Genomic DNA, 21186 nt, shown 5'->3' with positions numbered 1-21186 from the left:
GACAGCTAATCCATGTCTGTAGTGCCTAATCTAAGATGTGATAATGGTACCTGTGTAAGTTTTGCAAAGCTTTCCTGTAAGTCAAAAAATATCTTTTTTTCTCTAGGGTATTTAGTCCTTTATCCTGATTTATGGTTCTTTGATAGTTTTGCAATTTATTTCTCTTTTAATACATGTTTTTAATATTAATCACACTGGTTCACCAACTTCCAAATAATTAAACATACATTTACAAACATTTTTAGAACAGACAACTGTGTATTAAGGGATTAGAAAATACCTATTTCACTATGTAGACTGCAAAACTGCATACATAATCCTGGTGGTTATACATGTGTTTCTGTCTGCTTGGGCTGTCATTCCCATAGTTTTTGAGTAGTTCTTTAGTTGTTAAGTGTTTGCAAATACAGATGTGATTTAAATTTAAAAATTCCAAGGGGGCCATTTGTCAACACCACTGTCAGTTCAGGAAGGCAAAAGCAAAGAGTCAACACCTTAAACCATTTATTTTTTTACAACATATACAAATACAAGTTTATTCTTCAAGTCAGCAAAGAGAAAACAGTCCAGGTGGAAAAGTCACTTTTAAAATCGTTCATTTTACATAGTTTCCAAACATATAAAGACTGGCACGTAGTGATGTTGCATTGTCAGAATATTTTGACATGCTTGAAGAGACAGAGGAAGACAACTGTACAAATTCTGAAAGAGCCTATACATCTACTGGAGCAAAATCTATTTACTGCTGTCTATTTTTGTGTTTAATTTGCTAACTCTGCCAAATGTCTATCACTATTTTAAGTTACAAAATATTTATCACAGATAGGAAAAATTGCCACCATTGGTACATTTAGTGGGCTACCCTAAAAGTAAACTGAGTTTTATAGTGGAATAGTAACAGACAGTGATTAAAAACCAGATGTTAATTGAAGCATTTGAAGAGCAGAACAGACAGTTGAGTTTCAGAAGCTGCAGATTTAGCCTGTAAAGCTACCAGCAAGGTCTTCTCCTTTTGAAAATAAACTATGAATGTAAGAGAAAGTGTTCTTGAAATATTTGGATATTGCTGTGTTTAGATGTTTAATTCTTGAAAGCCTGTGAATCCTAGAAGCAGACACCTTTCTAAAAGTGGCTATTCAGACACCTCACCTAGTAATATTTGTAGCGAGAAAAAAGTCACTAGGCTTAAAAAAATTAAAACTGAGATAGTATTTTGTAGTGTTCTGACTGCTCTAATCTGGGGTCAGTAAGATAGAAACAGGAAGCCCTTTGGGCGGTAGAGGAAGCAGCTCCTGGAGTGCTCCAGTTCCTACATGTGGAGCAGCTCTGCACGCACACAGGAACTGCGACTGCCCAGCTTCTGGCCCATAGAGGCACACCACTGCAAGCAGCACGTGCTGCACAGGGAAAGGGTAGGAAATTGGTAGAAAAGTAGCAGTTTTTAAATAGTACAGAATAAAATACTTCTGTGGTTTTGCCAATAGGCAATGGAGCATGAGAAGCAAGAGATTTCCACCTGTAAAGTGTGCAGTGCAAGGCCTGCTACTGCTCGGAGACTGCCTGTTTCTGGAAGATGTTGATTATTCACATTCCTTTCTTTCAAACTTTATCCTGGAAGCTGCTTCCTGTAAATAGTTTGTAATGTAAAAATGAATGTATTTTCATAATTGATGTCCATACTCAGCCAAAAGCATGGAAAAGGACAAAGATTTTTTGTCAGTTTTGTCATAGGAATGTGTGGAGAGATTCCTGCAGCAATAAAATCCGTGGCTAAACAGAATAAACTTTCCTATTAGCATAATAACTTAGCACATGAAAGCCCTTTAACTGGGCTTTCACAAAAGTTAACAACCCCCCCTTGCTGTTTAATGCTTCAAGTGGTGGTGTATTTCCACTACTTGGAACCAGCAAAAGGAAGGGCACTGCAATTCATTTCCAAATTCACCCCAAAGTGTATCATGTTTCACCAAGACAAGTTTACCTGGGTATTTACCAATACTTAAGTTAAAAATCCCGGCACAGGTTAATTAGCCTTACACAGTTCCAGCTGTCTATATATCTACAGTTAGGGTTTTTTAAATAAAAAGCCAAATATTTTGCTGTTTTCTTTCACTGTGATAAACAGCAGTAAAAGGAGGTTTTGATTGTGCTTGATGAAGATACTTGTAGTAATAAGCTATTCCCACAGCTGGAAAAATTGTGTTAGCAGAAATAGTACAAAACTGCTGACTTTAAATGGCCACCAGACTTCAGGCTGGTGTTAGGCCTGTGGTACACAATGTGACATGACTACTGATGTCCCCTTTGACTTCCCATGATTGGTTTTTTTGCTTTTATATCTGGGTGACAGAAAAGCACTAGTGGATGACAACATGGACATAAGACCAACATTGAATCCAATTAATTAGCAAGGGTATCCTCCAGCCTACTGTGACACTACAGGTGATGTTTAGAATTTTCAGAGCTGCTAGAGATTAAACCCCCCCCCCAAAACCCAAAAAACCACACCACCACCACCAAAAAAAAAAAAAAGCTAAACAGATAAGGGCAAACTACAGGAAATTAAAGAGTTGTTTCTAAAATGCCATAAAAACACCAAAAGGGAAAAATTGTCAATGATACCAAACTGCTATTGTGTTAAAATAACAGAGAGAATAAAGCTAACATTAAAAAAAAAATGATTGCATTAGTTGAATTGTGCAGCAGGTTGATGTAAGTATTTCCCAGTAATTCCAAAGTATTCCAAAGCAAACTATGCCTATAAAACTATGGGTAAGTTGTCACTTTTAACACTTTACTTGGGATCAGTCTTTCCTTGGGCAGGGCAGGGAGGGAGCACACCTCTCACAGCAGCTGCTACTGTTGGAAATGCTGAGCTGGTTGGGGACTTAGCTGGGTCATGTTGCTGATTTGCAAAATGCTGTTTTGGTACATAAGTTCAAAACTTTACTTTTGTGAAAGATGAGCAGTGGGAAGTGCATGGACTCAGTGAGGAACTGCCACTCAGAAATCAGACTTTTTTGTATGTCTGTGGTTATTTTTTCTGAAAGCTGGAAGTGACCTCAAGAGGGCACTTTTTTGCTTTGGTAATGGCTACTTTATAGGCATTTTCTGTAGTGTATAGAGAAAGACTTCATCGCTTCTGGTGACAGAATGCAGATTCTGTCTGTTTATATGCCAGTTAATAACTTTGCTTTCTTTTAGTTCATTTTCTTATTCATGGGGGGCCATTAGCTGTCATGAGACTACTGCCTGTAACTTCGTTCCTCTGTTTAGGGTTTGCTGTACTGAAACAGAACATGTACGGAGCAATTTGTTCCCCACAGACACATTTCTTGTGGGAGATCAAAGGGATGGCTGATTGCAGCAGCTGTTCAATTTGTGCCCCTGTAATGGATTGTTTTAAATAACTAAACACATCAGTAACTCCCATGGAAGGAAAAAAAAAGAGATTACCACAACTAACTTAGATAACAAAAGATGAATTCAGCACACATAAAACTTCACAACAGTGTTTCTATGTAAACAGAATTGTCAAGAGTTATAGTGTAAAGTTCTTTATACTCTCTGGGTTTAACAGACAAATAAAAAGACAGTTCCTGGCTATATGCAAAAATGTGGTTTGAATTCAAAATATTGAAACATTAATCACACTTATCAATGCATTATTTTGGATTTGGTCAGTACTGGATATTAAACACCTTGTGCTGAAAAGAAACAACCAGAAACGTTCAAACATTTTTTTCCTCTAAATCCAGAGAAAGATAAAAAGTTTGCATTTTCTAAAAAGTAGTATATGATAAATATACTATACAATGGCATGTACTTTGGAACATGATAATAAATATTCTTTCTTTAAACACAAGCCTGGAAAACTAAAATTTATAAGAAGGAAATGTTGTTCCTTGTCAAAGTCTCACTACCAGTAAGGTGTATTCAGCTATTGTACATTATTTTGTTAATGTAGATAAACCATAAATAATTTCGAGTGTTTTGTGTATATTCACCAAAGTTAAAACAGACATATGAAGGAAGTTACAGTATATTTCAATCTCTTTACAATCACTTAACACAGTGTTTAACAATGATCTTCAGGTAAAAGTGCGTTATTTTAATATAATACACATAAAAGAACACTCTGGTTCTCTGCCTTCAGATTCTTTAGAGGCAATGAGCTAAAATTATCTTTTGTTTAAAAAGGGGAGGGTGATGAGACGTGTTTGTTTACAACATACAGTCCAAGAAAACTTCTCCATCCGCCTATGGAGAGTCTGCAGATGCAAAGATACAGGAAGAGAAGAATCTTCCAAGAGCTGACAGGCATCTTTCCAATCCACAGTATCCCATTTAGGATTCCCAGATTCTGGATGTTAATCCAGCAGCATTTCCTGGATTAAGCATCTGTAGCACAGGGCACACAATTGCTGACCAGTTCAGTCCACAGCAGGATTCTTCAAAGGCACTGCAGAAGGATTCAGTGATGTAAATTCCAGGTTTGAGTTTCACAATTAAAAAAGAAAAAAAAACAAAGCAAAACAAAAACAAACCAAAAAAACAAACAAAAAAACCCAAAATACCCCCAAAAACCCCAAACAAAAAAAAACCCCAAAAACCAGCCAACCAACCAACCAACTTACAAAAAAACCCCAAACCAAACCAAAACCCCAACAAAACAAAAAACCAACCAAATGCAGAAGAAGGAAAGTGACTGTGATCTTCCTGTAATTTACTTTGCTTTCCTTGAATTCAGATTGTTTTAATGCATTAGGGGGTTTATAGCAGCCTAGAAATAAGGTATCAAATTCATCCCTTCCTATTTGAAATACCTTGCAAATGAAAACGGTGCTTGAATTCTGGTAATTTAATGGCTTAGCAGCAGCATTACAGTGCATGTCAAATAATGCTTTAATAATTAGATGTATACAGAAAAAAAAATATAATCTTAAATTGGCTGTATGTGAGGTGGGATTATCAACACTGAAAAAGATTTCTTCATTTATAATGAGCTGCAACTTCCCAGCTGCTGTCGCAGTGCCGTAGTAGCACTGTGCAAGTGTCTGGTTAGTGTACATGGCTGGGCAAGTGGCACTTAGTGTCTCCATATAAATGGGACAGTCTTTGTTGTGTATTTCAGTTGTTTGAAGTCAAGCAAGATGGAAAAAATTGAAGAGATACAGAAAGGATAAGTGTAAATGTTTAAACAGTTCTGGCAAGATGTCCACAGACAGAAATTAACACTATAAACTTGTTCTAGCTAAAAAAAGATATAACCAATCCTGATGATTTTATTATCTGGATGTAACAAAAAATAGTAAAAGCTCTACTGCTCACTTCCATTTGCCATGGCTCAGAGCAAAAGAGTAACAGAACTTCACTAATTAAGCACAATTGTAGATAAAAATGCATACTGCAAAATCAACCAGGATGCAACATTTTGGATTAAATGGACGAGAAAGTGGATGAAACTCCACCATTCTGATTCACTGGAGCAAATTCCATAATAAAGGATTGGAGACCTTCCTGATGTCATTGTGCCTGTGCACACCAGTCTATGAGGCTTTTATGGATCATTCTGCCAGTGCTTGTGTCTCACTTGGTTTAATCAGCTACAGCTTGGAGACAGGAATGCTCTGTGAATGCCTGCTCAGTGCTCGAGCTGGTGTCTCGTACCTGGGCAGGCCTTGCCGAGGCAGCAGCCAGCACTACTCCATGATGTCACTGAAGGCCAGGGCGCACGCGGCTCTCTCGTCCCTGCCCTGGGGACTGTCCGACAGCACCTGCAGCGAGGGCGACACGAAGCCCCGGTACTGCTTACTCGACTTGGTCAACTTCTTCAGTTCACTGGTGAAGGAGATGCCTTTTCTCTTGTCATCTCGTGCTGCCTGGAAGAATTAAGATCATAGAGGTGGTTTAACAGCTACTTGTTCACTGTGAAATACCAAAAGAATATGAAAACACCTAACATATTGCTAAGCAGGCCTCCCTTTAGGAATTTAGTATGGCTGTGCTTTCATCCAGGCACATCCTTCTGATTGTTCTGAATAAATTAATTTAAAATTACGCATTGTTAAAATATGTTTAGCAAATTTGGTAATCTGTGTTTATAATACAGTTACTTTAAAGCAACAGCAGCTGTGCATTGATGGTGTCTGCTGGAAAGAAGAACACAGCTCCTTCTCCCAGTAGACACGTACTTCATTCCTGCCATTTTTTAAAGCCTGATACAAAGCAACAGAACAACTTTTTTCACTGGGCAGGAATAAAGGGGACCTTATTCCAGTAGCTTATAAGTTCTGCCCATTTGAATGGTCCTTTATTATGATGGGGAACATGCTCAGCCAGAAGGTTTTGAGAAACAGAAAGCTGGTAGCAGACAAAGGCTGTCCTGGATTTGCAGGCTGTGAGGGAATTGTGTTGCTGAGTGTAACTGATACAGTTTTGCAAAGGAAAAAGTAAGAGGAGGTCAGAGAAAAGAGGAATCTGCTTTTTGCTGTAGTCTGTCAGTCTGTCCTGCCCACCTGCCCTCATGCCAGTCATGTCTCCCTCCCACCGAAAGCAGGTTCCCATTAAGCTGAATCACACACCACCTATAACACCTACAGCAAAGTATTGCATCTTTTACCTGAACCTGTTCTTTGAGCTTAAGGATAAATTTTCCCGCTCCCTTCCACTTGCTTTGGGCCTGAAACACACACTCTTGATCAGAGAGAATCCTCTGAGATGGTTTAGATGTTGAAGACTTTTTATTTGCTGGTTCTTTTGTCACCTCTTCCAAGAGCACATAATCACTTGGGTTTGGATTACTCAAAATGCTGTAGGAGTATTTGGCTTTGCAGAGAGTCTGTTTAAAAGCAGAAAAAAAAACCACCAAAAAAGAAGGCACTCCATCAGATTCAGGTTGGTAAACTGATTCCTCAGCTAGTGCTGAGAACAAACCCCACCTTGGCTTGTTTGAAACCAACTTCCACCCCACATGTTAAGGTGGGCACGTGCCCTTACCTGCTGTATGACATCCTGAGCCGTGCTGAGGCGTGGAGCTTTGATCACGGTGCGTGGTTGCTCTGGGGAGACATCATGTACCTGAACAAAGAAACTGTCATCCTCAGAGCTGATGGCTGCTTCTTCCTTTGCTTCTTGAACGACGTTTCTCTCATTTAAATTCTACAGAGAAAATGAGAGACAAATTCATTTACTTCAGAGAGGTAACTAATAGCTGGTGGTCACAAAAGGTTTTTACCACGTGGAAATTGGAGACTGTGCAGTTGCCTCAGCTCCATTTCATTAAATACATTATCAGAGAGTTTTAACAAGCCACTATTGCTAATAAAAAATAATAATAATGCTAGTAAATACCCGTATTTTCTAAAATCAGTATCTGAAATACCTTTCATAGTAGGTGAGGAATGGAGATGTTTGCATAGCACCGTATTTCACAAAAATGGTCCCTTAAATCCTTTCCTTATGTGTACAAAATGATATTTTGTCATGTAATGGTGCCAGTACAATGGGAGATGGTGGAAAGGGTTATTTTCTTTCCTGTCCCTGCACTAAAGCCAAAAGAATTTAGAGAGCCAGAATCTGAGTGAACATTTTCCTGTGATGTGGAACAAGAGGAAGGCTGCTTGTTTCTCTCTCCCTCTTCAATGACTACTGCAGACTTTAGACAGAATTCCTCCCTGAGCCTTCTCTCAGGGAGTGCATTCCTGTCCAACGCCTTGGAACACGGCTGGGATTCATAAGGGGTAAATATGTGCTGTGTATTGCACCCTGCCACTGGACCTGCTCCTTGTTTTCCAGTCAGATTTGCAGCTTCATGGCTAGCTCCAGGATCTGAGGTGCTGCTGTCTGCAGAAAGGCTCAAAATTATGGATAATGCTTTGAGGTACATCACAGGACAGAACTACAGCATAATTGTCACGTGTGCTAAGACAGATTTTAACCCATTTTCTGATGGAATGGGGCTTGGCAGGACTGTGTGGCAGCGTACACTGACAGAGGCAGTGCTGCAGTCAGTGGAATTCAGCAGGCTACTGTTTCCATAAACAAATTTCTACCTTGTCATTTTTGCTCCAATTATTAGATGTAAAGGAAACCAAAATGTGAACTTGCGTAATATAAAAGCAATTTGTCAAAATTTGAAGCTGTATCAAAAGTTCTGTCAAAATAAGCAAAAATACATTTTTTTCAGTTTAAAGTATACTAGAGGACCTCTGTAATTTATGTATGTAAAATCTGTGTACTAAGCAAGCATTTTTATTTGCTGAACTGACCAAAGAAAGTGCCTCTGAAAATGGGATCATTAAGTGTCTTTCTCCTGCTTTTTTTGTCTCTGTCTCACAAGCCTGGGCACTAGCATATTTTAAGCTGTAGATGCTTTGCTCATAGTTTAAACTGAAGTCATGTTCCACCTTTAAATTAAAAGAAATCACCTATTTCATTATTTTAGGCTATCATTGGTAATTTAATCATCCTTTGAGGCTTTTAGACATATCCTTTAATATTAAAATTATTTCTAATCTTTCTAGACAGATAAGAAGTTGCTGCCATCTAAATTGATGGTGGTTGTCTGGAGTTCTGTTATCTATGATCCTTTGGTATTAACTATTATCTTTATATTAATTTCCAATGATGGCATAATCTAGATTTGCATTAAATTAGAACTGTCACTCAAAACAGAGGCACTGAGCTGGTGACTGAGCCATAATGAATAAACACCACACAGCTGCTACTGGAGCTGAGGGAGGTCCAGTTGGTGTCACATAGGTGTATAAAGTCCAGCTGTGGTTGCTCAATCAAGAGTTAAGTTTGTTTTTAAATAATGTACACAGCATTGACATTACTTACCAAGTAGTGAAATAAATACTGCACACGCTTTTGTTTCCTGGTCCTAAGAGCTATTTTTAGCTACCTTTATAAATAATAATTTATCTAAAACACACTTACTTCCTCTCGGGTTTTAAAGATAATTCTTCCAACATATCCTTCTTCTGGGAACCAACTGTTCAAAAGCTGCACTAACCCTTCTTCAGGACCAATCACTCTCTGGAATGGTGGTTTCCTGCATTCACTCTTTTCTTTAGATATAAAACTCTTCTCTTCCATCAGAAAATAGTCTGCAGCGCATGACTTGGTGCCTTTTATGGTAGCCAAGAGCTAAGACAAACAACACACAACAATTAGAATGCTAAATATAAACACTGCATAATTAGTAGTTATAAATGAGAATGAATAAGGAAGCTTTAAGAATCAGTAACTATTCTGACAGTGCAGGCAGGATTTCTGATGTGCTATTTATTATTCAGATATTTCACTCCGGGGTAATGTCCTGTTCTCTTTAGCCCAGCCAAGCAGTTCAACTATTCCAGACAAGGCAGTACTATTTAAGCTTATTTCGGTCCTTTTTGGCTGGCCAGAAAATTTATTCATCATCCCAGGACAGTACAGTCTTTTCCCACTGCTAGAATAACAATCCCTGCTGAGTTAACTGGTTTTTCTACTCATGAACTTAGCCCTCTAACTTTTACTCTCTCTTCCTACAGTGCTTCAGTTCAAAGAATTGTGCAGGAATGTTTGCCCTTGTTGTAAGGAGAACCCACTGCCCCCATCAACTAGAGAGATTGTTCTTCTCATCTGCATATGCCCAAATATTAAAATACTAAGAGGGAATATGTTCTAAGATTATAAACCCATTCTCTGAAGCCAAGATTGGGAAAATTCCACTGATTATACTCTGTGTTTGCAATGTAATTAATTCCACAGCAATGCATTTCTAACCACCCCTTGCTGTGATGAATGAACTACAAGGACCCTGCGTGTGAGAAGTGCAGGGAGACAGAAGTCCAGAACGATGTTAGTGTGGATTCTTGCAATGAAGAGTCTGCAATTCAGCAGGAAGCTCACCTGATGGAGCAGCTGTGCAGCCGTGGTCCCTGCACTTACATTGAAAACAGTGAAAGGCTCCGGGCCTGGAATTCCATGAACTGTCACTTTGTAAGTCACAGGAGCTTTCCGTTCTCCCAGGCTAAACAACTGTTCAGACAACATTCAACAGGTTACTGGATGTTTTCACACAGGCATGTTATTTCTAGGTTGCTTAACAGAAACTGTACAAACAAGTTGTAAGGGCCTTGACAAAGAAAAGCTGTTCAGTTAATACATGGCTCTTTCTTACACTATGGATTGAGGCATTTAAAAACCCCCAACAAACCCTCCAAAAACCTCCATCCTACCTTGAAGCTGAAGAGAAAAGGGAATTTTTCCAGTGGGAATATATAAACTGCCACTGGACGAAGGGCCAACCTCCATCACTCATTCCCCACGCTAGCTGAGCTCAGATATTTGGATTCAGCACACAGATTACTGGACGAAAAGGTATTGCCTTGTTTTAACCTCCAAACAACTTGTTCTTCCTTTCTGCCCCAGTAATTCACCAAGATACAAGTTTGGTATGTATTGACAGGAGGTAATATCTGCAACACATCTGCTGCACACATGGGAGCTCAGGAAGTTTTATGACACTTTAGGAGTCAGTAAGATGATAAAATACATGTTTAAAGTTGCCAAAACACAAGTAACTCAAGTAATCTAACAGCAAGGGCTTTTAAACAAAAATCACATCCATCTATGCATGCATACATACATATTTTTAGATATACAAATATCTGTATGTATGTATACATATGTGCACATACATACATAAATCTGTGTGTATGTACAGAACCACAGAGTTCATCTTTTCTTGTAACAGAAATCAATTTTACTCTCATTATTTCAAAGTTGTTGGTAATTCGCATCTTTCTTTTTTTGGTCTCAAATGCTTTGCTTACAATTCATGGACAAAGGAATGCACGAAGCAGCACTGAACCTCACTGCTCATCCACACTCCCCCAGTCAGGAGTGTATTTCTTGTTCTATACCTAAATACAGCAGAGAAGCCAGACTTTGGAAAGATTTACCTTCCCACCGTTTAAGCCAGGTGGGATAACCTTAATTCCACCAAAGCCAAGAAAACGATAGTCATCAGGGTATGTCTGAAGAATGTGCAGGTTTGAGGGCTAACATCTTTGAACACTCTGGCTCCAGAGATCTTCACATCATAGTAGTTACTAAACTAAGAATACAGGTAATTCACACAAACAAACAAAAGTTAAATTACCATAGATGCAGGCAGATTGTTTCCAGAGGGACTTTCTTCCATTCTCCGACTGTTTATGAACAAACTGGAAATTTCCAATGTTTCATTGTGTAGGTTATGGAGCTGGACATGTCTGTAGCCTAAAGAGGAAAAATCCTTCTGTAAATACTTTGCCATATCCTAGGACACAAGTCTCGTAACTGGAAAACTCAAATTTGCTGTATTTATACCTACACTTTGCGACATGGGTAGGATTTAAAGCACTGTAATAACACTGCGTTCACACTCTGTACAACAGTGTGACACCAATCCTGCTGCCAAGTGGCTCATAGAGCAACCTATGTTTTGCTGTAACATTCAGTATAGTTATACATTAAAATATCTAAATGAATGATTTCTAAATATCAGAACATGAATGAAGCAAGGTCAAATTCTTACTGGAAAATGCATGTCTATGGCCAGATCTCCTCATATACCAACCCAGATAATTGTGTGGTGTTACAGTGGCACAAAGCAAATGTAGAAGAGCTACTGGCAACATGGAAACTCCCACTCCCAGGTGTCACACAATTAGTGATGTTTCTTCATCTCTCTCTCACTTTTTTCCACCCTTCCTTCAACTCCTCTCCAGCCATGGCTGCGAGAAGTGCAATTCCCCTCTGCCCAGTGATCAGCTGTTACAGCAGTTTCTTGGGCAAAGAACAAGGCAGGAGTGGAACCACTCCAAGCCTCCTAAGGGAGCAGCCAGTCTCCTGGTGAACATAATCTCAGGAGCACCCCCAGAATTGGAGCAGGTGTGTACAACACACCCCTGCCTCCACAAAAGCACAGGATCAGACTTTTTACAAGTCACTGGGGCCAGCTCCCAGGGAGCCTTAGATCAGCCCTGTACTGCCAGGCCATGGTATGCTGTCTGGCATTTGTTCCCTGTTTCCTCTAGAAAAACGCAATCAGCTGATTAAAAATTTCCCTCTGGAAGGACCCAGCCCAGGAATCTGCTGGACCATTTTGGTACAGGGTGCCACCAGGAACTACACTGTACCTCTCTTCAGCGCTTTTAGGGGAATGATTCTCTGAGCTGTAACAGCTGAGCTGTTGTTTTCAACAACCGCAAACCGCAGAAAGACCAAATCTTCAAAGTGAACCCGGAAAAGGAACTGCTCATTCCACATGGGGTTCAGAGTGTTGCGGTGGATGGGCTTCGTGCGGAAGTGGCAGCTGTCCAGGGGCATCCCCAGCACGTCGATCTCGATACAGGGGCTGCCCGTGCTATTGCTGGGGCAAACGTTCTGGCCAGACACAATCTGAAGCCGAGGAGGACAGAGAACAATTAGTGCAGTAATCCCTATGCTGTCATGATCCTGAGCTAAATACTGCTCAGCACACCCCTAAGCACAGTTCGTTAACATGCTGATTTAATTACAACACTCACTTTTGTGATTGCCAGGGCAGTAACTTCAGAAGCAGAGCTTCCTCAACCCTCCACCCCCAACACTACTTCTATGGTATCTTTCCCCTGAAAAAATACACTACATATAGTGAGTGTAACTGTTCAAGGCATCTGAACATTAATCCAGAAAGAATGTACCAGTAATGTAGTCAAAAAGGATCACATTTTCTTCTCCATTACTCTGGGGTGATGGCACTGAGTTCTGGCTTGCTTTGGCATACACAACACAAGAATTGAGTGTGCAATTACCACAGCTGGGAGAATTCTGATTCTTATGAATCTCACTTTTCTGGCACATTTCCTGGAAAGGACTAGCTTCTGAGAATACTTTGTTTTTGGCCACAAATCCATGAATTATATATATTATATAAGTTACAAAAAATATTTTTTCAAGATTCAGTACAGCTTTCCATAATGGCTTTTTATGCAGCTTTTCAAGTGTTCACAAATGTGTAAAACATCAAGGCACGTGTAATTTTACACAATTGTGTAGTCCCAAGGAAAATGCTTTCAGAACTAGGTTTCAACAAATACTGTGAAGGAAACATGAAAGTAACTACGGATACAAATCAGCCAACACAATAAAATAAAGACAAATCTTTTTTCCTTCCCTCTCCAATTTCTGTTAGTTAGGCTGACCTTTGGAAGCAACATTTAAAGATTCAATCTTTTCATTTAGAAGGATGACTGTAATGCTGGTTAAAGACTGTAGTAGCAAATTGTCTCTCTGTTTGCCTGTATGAAATTCCCTTTTCATGTACTTACTGTTAAAGAATATATAGCTGGCTCCTTATTATCAAGGTCTCTTTCCAATGGACAAAACTGCTGGTACATTGAACAGTTTTTATCCCACAGAACTGGAGGTTTCAAAACATATCCACAGCCACCGTTAGCCTCAAACATTGCTGCATTGAGTTGCAGAGGAAGGTCTGTGAAAGTAAGGCAGCCAAAATTGACAGAGAGCAATGATACAATGGAAAAACTGTAACAGTGAAAACAACGTCCTGTTTGAAGTACCTTTCTAAAAATTATTTTAGTTGTGTGCTATTCCTGGTTTTCAGAATTAGCTGTGATTTATGTATCCAATCTATCCAAGTAATTACACAAAACTCTAAGAACAGTTCATTCTTTCCCTTTCCATTGTCTTTAATGAACTGCAGAATGAAAGAGCACTGTAGATGACCTAATGGATCCCCCACTGAAAACGTGAAGGAACACAAGATAGGATAGCCAATAGTCCAAAAATGTTTTGGTCAACATTAAACCAGCATCCAGGCACTTCCAAGTTAAAAATAGTTCAGTACCTTTTTATTCTTGAAATTATCAGAAAGGGATAATAGTTACTCAAATTGGGGGAAAAAAAACAACCTTCAGCAACAGAATAAAAATAAAAATGGAAGGTGTTGCTGTCCAGGCACTTCTGGTTTATCAGGGGACCTGGTGCATTGGCATAAAGCTCCTGGACTCTGGGGTCAAGGCTCTCAAGGACCAGATTGTTGTGGTCTGAACCTGCTTGTGCTGGGTTGCACAGATACAGGTAGATCTCCTCAGGAGAGCAAGGAAAAGTAAACAGGGAAAATACAAATTCATTACTTAAGGCCTCCTAGCACATTTAGAACATTAAAACCTGAGTTTGTGTAGCCTTACCATCTGTTTGGTAGTTAAGAGCCACGAGCTGTACCCCGTGGAGCCAGAAGATCAGTGGGTGGGGATTGGAGGAGTCGATGCGTGTGGCAGCGGGGTAGGTCCTCAGGAGCTGGCAGGTGGTGTGCTGGATCAGCTTCTGGGAATAGCGCCTGCAGAGCCGCTTGGCAGCGTTCTCGTTCAGGGACGAGATGTGATAGCACTTGGGCGTCCTGATAATGGCACTGAGGGAAGCTGGAGAGTTGTAAGGAGAGCAAGGATCTTCCCAGGTCTGCCGCATCGCATCAAAGGGACCTGGAAAATAAACAGTGCCCTCAAGGTACAGCTGCAGGTCCAGAGACTCCAAAAATTCAATGTTTTCTAGTGGGTTTGTGTGTGTGTGCTTTGGTTCCGGTAGAAAAAGGTGATCCTGGAAAATGACACTACTCAGGGCAAGTGTCACAGTCCTTACACAGTAAGAACAATCCATGGGAGGAAACACAACGTTCAAATATTGAAGTAATACCATGATTAGATGTGCTAACAACCACTTTCATAAATAAATACCTAATTAGCATTTGCCTGAATAAAATAAGAGAATAAAATTCCCTTCTTCTCATTTATATATTTTACATGAGGAAGAGAGGCAAGACTGAAAGCCATCTGCTAATTGTCCAAACAAGCAATCTACAGAGACTGCAAAAGTTAGGGGACAGAGGCAGCAAAATATTTATATGCCTTACAATTAGGCACCAGACTTCTTCACTTTTAGGACACTGGCCACAAGAAGGAAATCTTTTCTGTCTGATGCAGTTGTGCCCTTGGGCTGTAAGAAATGCAACCCTCCTTGAGTCAGAAAATGAGTTCAAAATATCTGTTTATGGCAACCACTTCAAAGGCAGGGGATCTGGGTCTTATTTCTGCTCCAGAACCTTTTCTGTACTTTCTTTGTATTTCTTTACATCTGTTCATAGGCAGAAGCACAGTTTCCAGGTTCACAAACTGAATTACCTGCAGAGTCTAATTTGCACAATTACACATTTGGACTTGGCTGAATTTTAGGCCGCTAAGTTCTACTTCAGACAATAAAAATTCTTTTCTGGACCAGCCCAACAGTCCTGGCTTCCATTTGTACTTTGAAAACACTCACTTAGATCTTTTAAAATACGAACTTCAAGATACATCACCTAAAATGCACATTAGTTTTGAACTGTTTATGAATTAGGGTCATCATATTTCTGACCAAGTAATGCTAGTATTCTGCACTCAACACTTCAGTTGTAATAGTGGTACTGTAATAGCTGCCGTGCTAACGAGAAACCATTCCAAAGTTTAACGTCTTACACATTGCAAAGCATTTGATCTTTAACAACTTGGTACGGTACATGTGTTGCATTACAGAGTCATTCCATGTGACTGGTGAAAGAAGATGCTAACTTTACCTTTTCCAGATGCTTTGGCAAGAGCAGCTGACTCCCCAGGGCTCAGCCTGCCAGGATTGTTGCCAAAAATGGACTTCCTGCTTTTTCTTTCTTTTCCTCTGTTAGAGCCAGATGGGTTTAGAGTTGACAAGCCTGTTCCCATAAATGTAAAATAAATGAGCCAAAAACATGACCAAGAGGGCATGACATTTTCCATCGTATTTTACATTATTTTTGAATGCATGAATACTCTTGTTATATAGTACACAGGACAAGGGTACTATAGTGTATTTTTCTCCATAATTTAATTTTAATATCTTTACATATATACACACTTTTATATATGTATATATTATGTATGGTTTTATATGTAATATATATATGTATGTATTTCTATCATGTATATAGAAACTCATATGAAGCAGTACAATATACAGCTCTCTCTCTGTGGTATAATTTTTTCTCCATTTTACTTTTTGGCTTGAGGAAGGTGGCTTTCTGTCAAATTACTGAATTGTCCAAATTGATACTAAAAAAATACAGTCCCAGTGTATTCATCCTAGGAATAATTTAAAAAAATAAAAATCTTTTCTACAGAAGCAATAAATCTGTACAGTAGTGAATATCATGGAATTCATCAAGATTACTATATCTATATAATTAAATAAATGTAAGATTATTATTTTAAAACATAATATAATATCATATAACACAACATAACATAACATAACATGACATGACATGATATAATATAATATAATATAGAATGCCCAAATGCTGTTGGTTAAACAGTTTAACTTCAAAATGTTTTCAGAGTCATCTTCTGTGTAGGGAAATACAGTTAGGTGTGCAAAATCCATTACATATTTAATGGCCAATATGTACTAGGAGTGGAGCTGGAAAACTCATGCTATTATTCAAACTTGTTCATTCTAGAAACATAATCATTAAAATCATGACCTGAATCCTGGTGAAGTAAACAGACTTAATCCCACTTAAGGTTAATTTCTTTCTGTTGGCTTGGAGAGAGCACACAGCAGATCAAAATTAAAGTGCACAGTAATTATTCTGACACCCACAGCAGTGAGGTATGGGATGCTCTCAAAGACCCAAGATGCATTTGTGATATAGAATATAACAAAGCAAATACACTGTACATGCCTAACTGTGACTCCTAAAACGTTCCTCATTAATTCACATCAATTCACACCTGCCTAAAGACAGTTCTGGATTTAATACTTATATTTCAAATACAAATGTAAATCACAAAGAGGATACATTGGCCTCTTTCTGACTGAGCTGCAAATTTTCAGCTCTCAATCTTTCTGGCATGTGTACATGTACTTACTAAAATTACGCACACAGTTTCAGTGGAACTGCTTGGGTTAGTAACATTTAGAATATACATAAATGTTTTCAGCATTGGAGATTATTGTCTCTTTGGGCCCAAGCATATACATAAACCACAGAAGATGGTAGAAACTGAGATCAAGGAATATGAATTGAACTAGAAGAATGAGGAGTTATGCACTATGTGCTTCCAGCACTATTTAAACCCAGTTTTCAATTGATCAAGTGGATTTGGCAAGTAAGATCCAGGTTTCAAAATGCTATTTTGGAGACAGTCACTGAGGAAACAAACTAACCTCATAAATCACCAGAGAGTGCAGTGCAAAGCCCCAGGGCTGACTGAAGCCAGCATGATGGCCACAGGGTACACTGCATCTGGGAGTTTCCTTTCAGTCTTTCCCATGCTTTGCATGTTACACATCTCTTCCCAGAGACAAGCTCAATTTTTCACTCCAATTTAAACCTGACTTTAGAATATAGCTTTACCAATTCATAGAACCATAAATTCACAAAATAATGGACGTTGACAAGGATATAGGAGTCACCTGGTTCAACTCTCTGGTCAAAGTAGGACCAGCTTAGATCCCACCATAATGTACATAAATCCTAATGTACTACCACAGTGACAGAGTAAATGTTTTGTGTTTCCCTACAACCCCTGTGCCATGTTCTTTGAGTTACAGAGTTTAGTGCCCATCTCATGTGTTAGATATAAGCACACTGCTTTACTGCTTCTAGATTTTTAGTCCACAGGACTGAAAGCTTCCCTGCCCTTCTCATTCTCACCATACTAACTAACAGGTTAAACTGTAATTGCCACTTTCTCACCACATCTTTCAGACCAAGAGAAAGTCTGCAGGTTTGAAGACCTTGAAAGAGAATTTACAGCACTTTTATATGTAGGGTTCCCCTTTCTATGTTCACTGTAATTTCTTGAAAAGAAATTAATAAAGGGGCAGATAATCTGATATGATGGAGATGGTGACCAAATTTCATGCTGGTGAGCTCAGGTGACTCCTTGCTCCCTCCACTTGGTTGTGCAAATCCTGCTTTTATGTACTCAGTTTCTCTAGTCATTGTGTAAGAATCTCAGCTCCAAGGCGACGAGCCAAGTGCCAGGAGCAGTGCTCAGGGCTGCTCCACTGCCCTCAGCTTGGGTGAACCCAGAGAACAGACATTCAGCCTCTCAAATAAGGGTGCAGTGACATCTAACACACTGAAATTCAAGTTAAGCAAGGACTGTAAGGTCAAAAAGCACAGAAACAACATGAGCTATGCTGGGTTCCTTGTTACCAGAGGTTTTATAAACAAGAAATGCTATTTTCTCCACATGAAAAATTCTGTTTTGACCAGGGAACACTTAGGGAAGTCTGTGTTACCCAGTAGGTTAGGGAAAGTGAACATAATGGTCCTTGTCCTTTTTTATAGTCACAAATCAGTGATTAGCATTCAGGGATGTAGGCAAGGGTAAACACAGAACAAAAATACATGAAGACATATGGAGAAATAAAGTATTTACACCATTGATCAGACACTGACATGAATTCTGCCCTCTCTATTTCCAAAACTCTTGGATTTTTACTGCACAGGCAGTAGGGCTACATAGTCATGGATCTACCAGCTTTGTTCCCCTCATTTAATGGACAGTACTGGGGCAGGGCACTGCACCATGTCTGTGCCCTCCAGCTGAGCAGAGGAATCCAATCAGTGGCAGGGTGGCCATGGAAGTCTACGTTACCTCAGAGGAGGCAGTATTTGTCTCAAAGGAGACAAAGTTTGTTGGAAAAGTAATTTCTACAGTTTCATGTGTTTATCTGCGAAAGTAGATAATTTTCTTAATTGTTCTATTCATGATCTCTTTAAAGCAAGAGGAAGAAATTTGAGAAGGAAGCAGGTATTTCTTTTATAACCAGTATTACATTAAAAATTAAATATTTCGAAGTTTTCTTAGCATATCAGAATTTTTCTGTGTGTCAAAATGCTTGGAACAACCCTAACTATCCCCATTTAATCTTGAATATCTTTCTTTAAAAGAAAATATTTTACTTGAAAGATATCTCATTGCAGATTTCATTAAAAAGAGTATCAGATTTGAATTTTTAGAAGTCATTATTTTTACAAGTGACACCTACAATTCTTAAAGTTATAAAAGATTAGAAAAGAATGTCTGTCCATTTTCCAGCATGTTTATCTTGCCTATTTGACACTATTTTATGTTTGGTTAGCTTCTCTAATCTGATTATAGTTCTATTTGTATAAGATCATGTTTTGGCAGAATTGCTCACTTTTCCACAGAAAACCATTCCACTAAAAAGCAGATTTTTCATTTAAACATTAAACACATCAATAAACAATAAATTCTCAATTTAAAAGTATTTATGTACACAGTATGAGCCAAAATATACCCAGCCTCACATTTCAGTACTGAACAAGTAACTATCAGTGATCTCTTCAGTCACTCCCTCTCCTTTTCTCTGCAAACATTATTCTTCCTACTGTACAGAAGAAGAGTCTCCTATTTCCGTAACTGCTTCCATGAAGGCTGTGTGAGAGTGTGCAAGCAGCTGCCCTCTCTCACCCCAGGAAAAGTTGCTTTACCCCTGCAAATGGCTCCTCTCCTGTCCACTTGGGAAAGAACAGAAGATGCAGCTGCAGGCAAAGGTGAAACACACTAAACCGAGGTCACTTAAAGGAATGTGACACACTCCTCCTTCAAGGTCTTAAGAGTATTTTCCTTCTTAATTCAGTAGGTCCTTACATGGAAACTCGGAGCTCTTAAGATAAAGCTTTCTGTCATCTGGCATTTGGCAGTGAAGCAGTTGTCTAAGTTGTGAAGACTGGCAAATTTCACTTTTGTAAACATTTTAATATGACAAACAGTATGTATTCACATAATTTATGAACACTACTTCTCAGCCAGGAGCTGTTACTAGGAAGACTACCAAATCATGAAGAACGAACCTCCTCGACTACTTCAAACTAATTCAAAACATAAACATAATGTCTCCAGGAATTAGAAAGCTTAAAGCAATAAAACAGGGCAGTGTACTTACCCGGGAACTTTACAGCTTGACAGTAAATGACAAGATCTGATAGCTCTGGAGCTATTTGTCTGCTTTCCTTCTTATTTTGAGGAAGATAGAATTCTTCACCCAGCTCCATGTCATAAACCTGAGTGACAATACCAAGAACATTTAATAATAGTATTACTGAATGCGGAAGAACTCTTGCATATCTTACTTATGTCTTTGAAATATTTTCTCTCTTTTTTCCTCAATGGTTTCTGCTCTCACCTAACAAATCTCCCTCCCATGTGCAGATTTCTGCATAAATACCTGTTACTGATTCTGCGGTAGTGTGTAAAGGCCTTATTCAGAGTGAGTTCTACAAACATTTAGACAAAACACATCCATGTTGAGAAGAATCTACAATATATTAAACAGCAATACACTGGTTCCTCTTTCAGATGATTTAATAAGAGGTGTTGTGGTTATCTGATATTTTAGTGTGGTATTTTAAACTTATTTTGAAACACAAAGATGCAGAATATTCAGATGAAATCTTCAGTTCCATCAATATCAATGGAATGAAATATCTAAATAAGCTTCTGGATCTAATTTTCAGCCAAGCAGCCTATATATACAATAAATTCTGAGGACTTTTCTTGAACAGTATGGTGAGCATCTATTCTATTTAAGCTATTTTCTCTGCTGTCCTTCCATGCTTCCTATTATTTCTCTTCTCTAAAGTGCATTTGCCATCTAAGTCTCAGTTATCTGAACTGTCCAAATCCTTTGGAACCTGGTTATCTATCAAAGCATAGCTGAGAAGAAAGGGGGGAAAAGCAGAACTACCTTTCCTTTATTATTGTAAGTAGCACAGTCAGCCTTCTTTAGTCGTTTGGCAGTCTCTTCATTATATTCAAACTGCAGTTTATCACTTGATAATTTATTCTCAGGTCGGTCTTCAAGAATATTATCTAAAAATTAATGGGATTTTAATAAATCCAAACAATTTCAAATGAAAACTGAATTTGAATTAACAGTATTTGTGGACAGTGCTGTGAATCTTATATGAATAACCAGATGGTAAAATAATACATTTGCTGGTCAAAGCATCATCCTTGAGTAGTAACCTTCTGTTTAAAAATTTAATGCTTGTATTTAGTTGAGACATTGCACTTCCTTTAAAGCCCATCCTTTTGTGCT

General features: G+C 38.8%; 1 protein-coding gene across 5 annotated transcripts in view; it reads right to left on the bottom strand.

Annotated features, from left to right (window-relative positions):
* Window positions 1-487: 487 nt before the first annotated feature.
* PLCE1 (phospholipase C epsilon 1) overlaps window positions 488-21186 on the bottom strand; it is a 149919-nt gene continuing 129220 nt past the window's right edge. For all 5 annotated transcript variants that reach the window (XM_048310526.1, XM_048310527.1, XM_048310525.1 and 2 more), the window contains 13 exons: window positions 20833-20957; window positions 20032-20149; window positions 15650-15781; window positions 14232-14522; window positions 13350-13513; window positions 12177-12438; window positions 11156-11274; window positions 9901-10029; window positions 8944-9153; window positions 7000-7161; window positions 6623-6841; window positions 5671-5882; window positions 488-4462 (listed from right to left, as the gene is read on the bottom strand). In XM_048310526.1, coding sequence (XP_048166483.1) covers window positions 5703-5882; window positions 6623-6841; window positions 7000-7161; window positions 8944-9153; window positions 9901-10029; window positions 11156-11274; window positions 12177-12438; window positions 13350-13513; window positions 14232-14522; window positions 15650-15781; window positions 20032-20149; window positions 20833-20957 — 2111 coding nt within the window. In that variant the 3' untranslated portion in view covers window positions 488-4462; window positions 5671-5702. The remainder of the gene's footprint in view (window positions 4463-5670; window positions 5883-6622; window positions 6842-6999; window positions 7162-8943; window positions 9154-9900; window positions 10030-11155; window positions 11275-12176; window positions 12439-13349; window positions 13514-14231; window positions 14523-15649; window positions 15782-20031; window positions 20150-20832; window positions 20958-21186) is intronic.

Source organism: Corvus hawaiiensis, chromosome 8 (assembly GCF_020740725.1).
Source record: "Corvus hawaiiensis isolate bCorHaw1 chromosome 8, bCorHaw1.pri.cur, whole genome shotgun sequence".
In the NCBI taxonomy this organism is placed as follows: domain Eukaryota; kingdom Metazoa; phylum Chordata; class Aves; order Passeriformes; family Corvidae; genus Corvus; species Corvus hawaiiensis.
The sequence above is the reverse complement of the archived record's forward strand: the minus strand, read 5'-3'. Positions and strand labels throughout refer to the sequence as shown.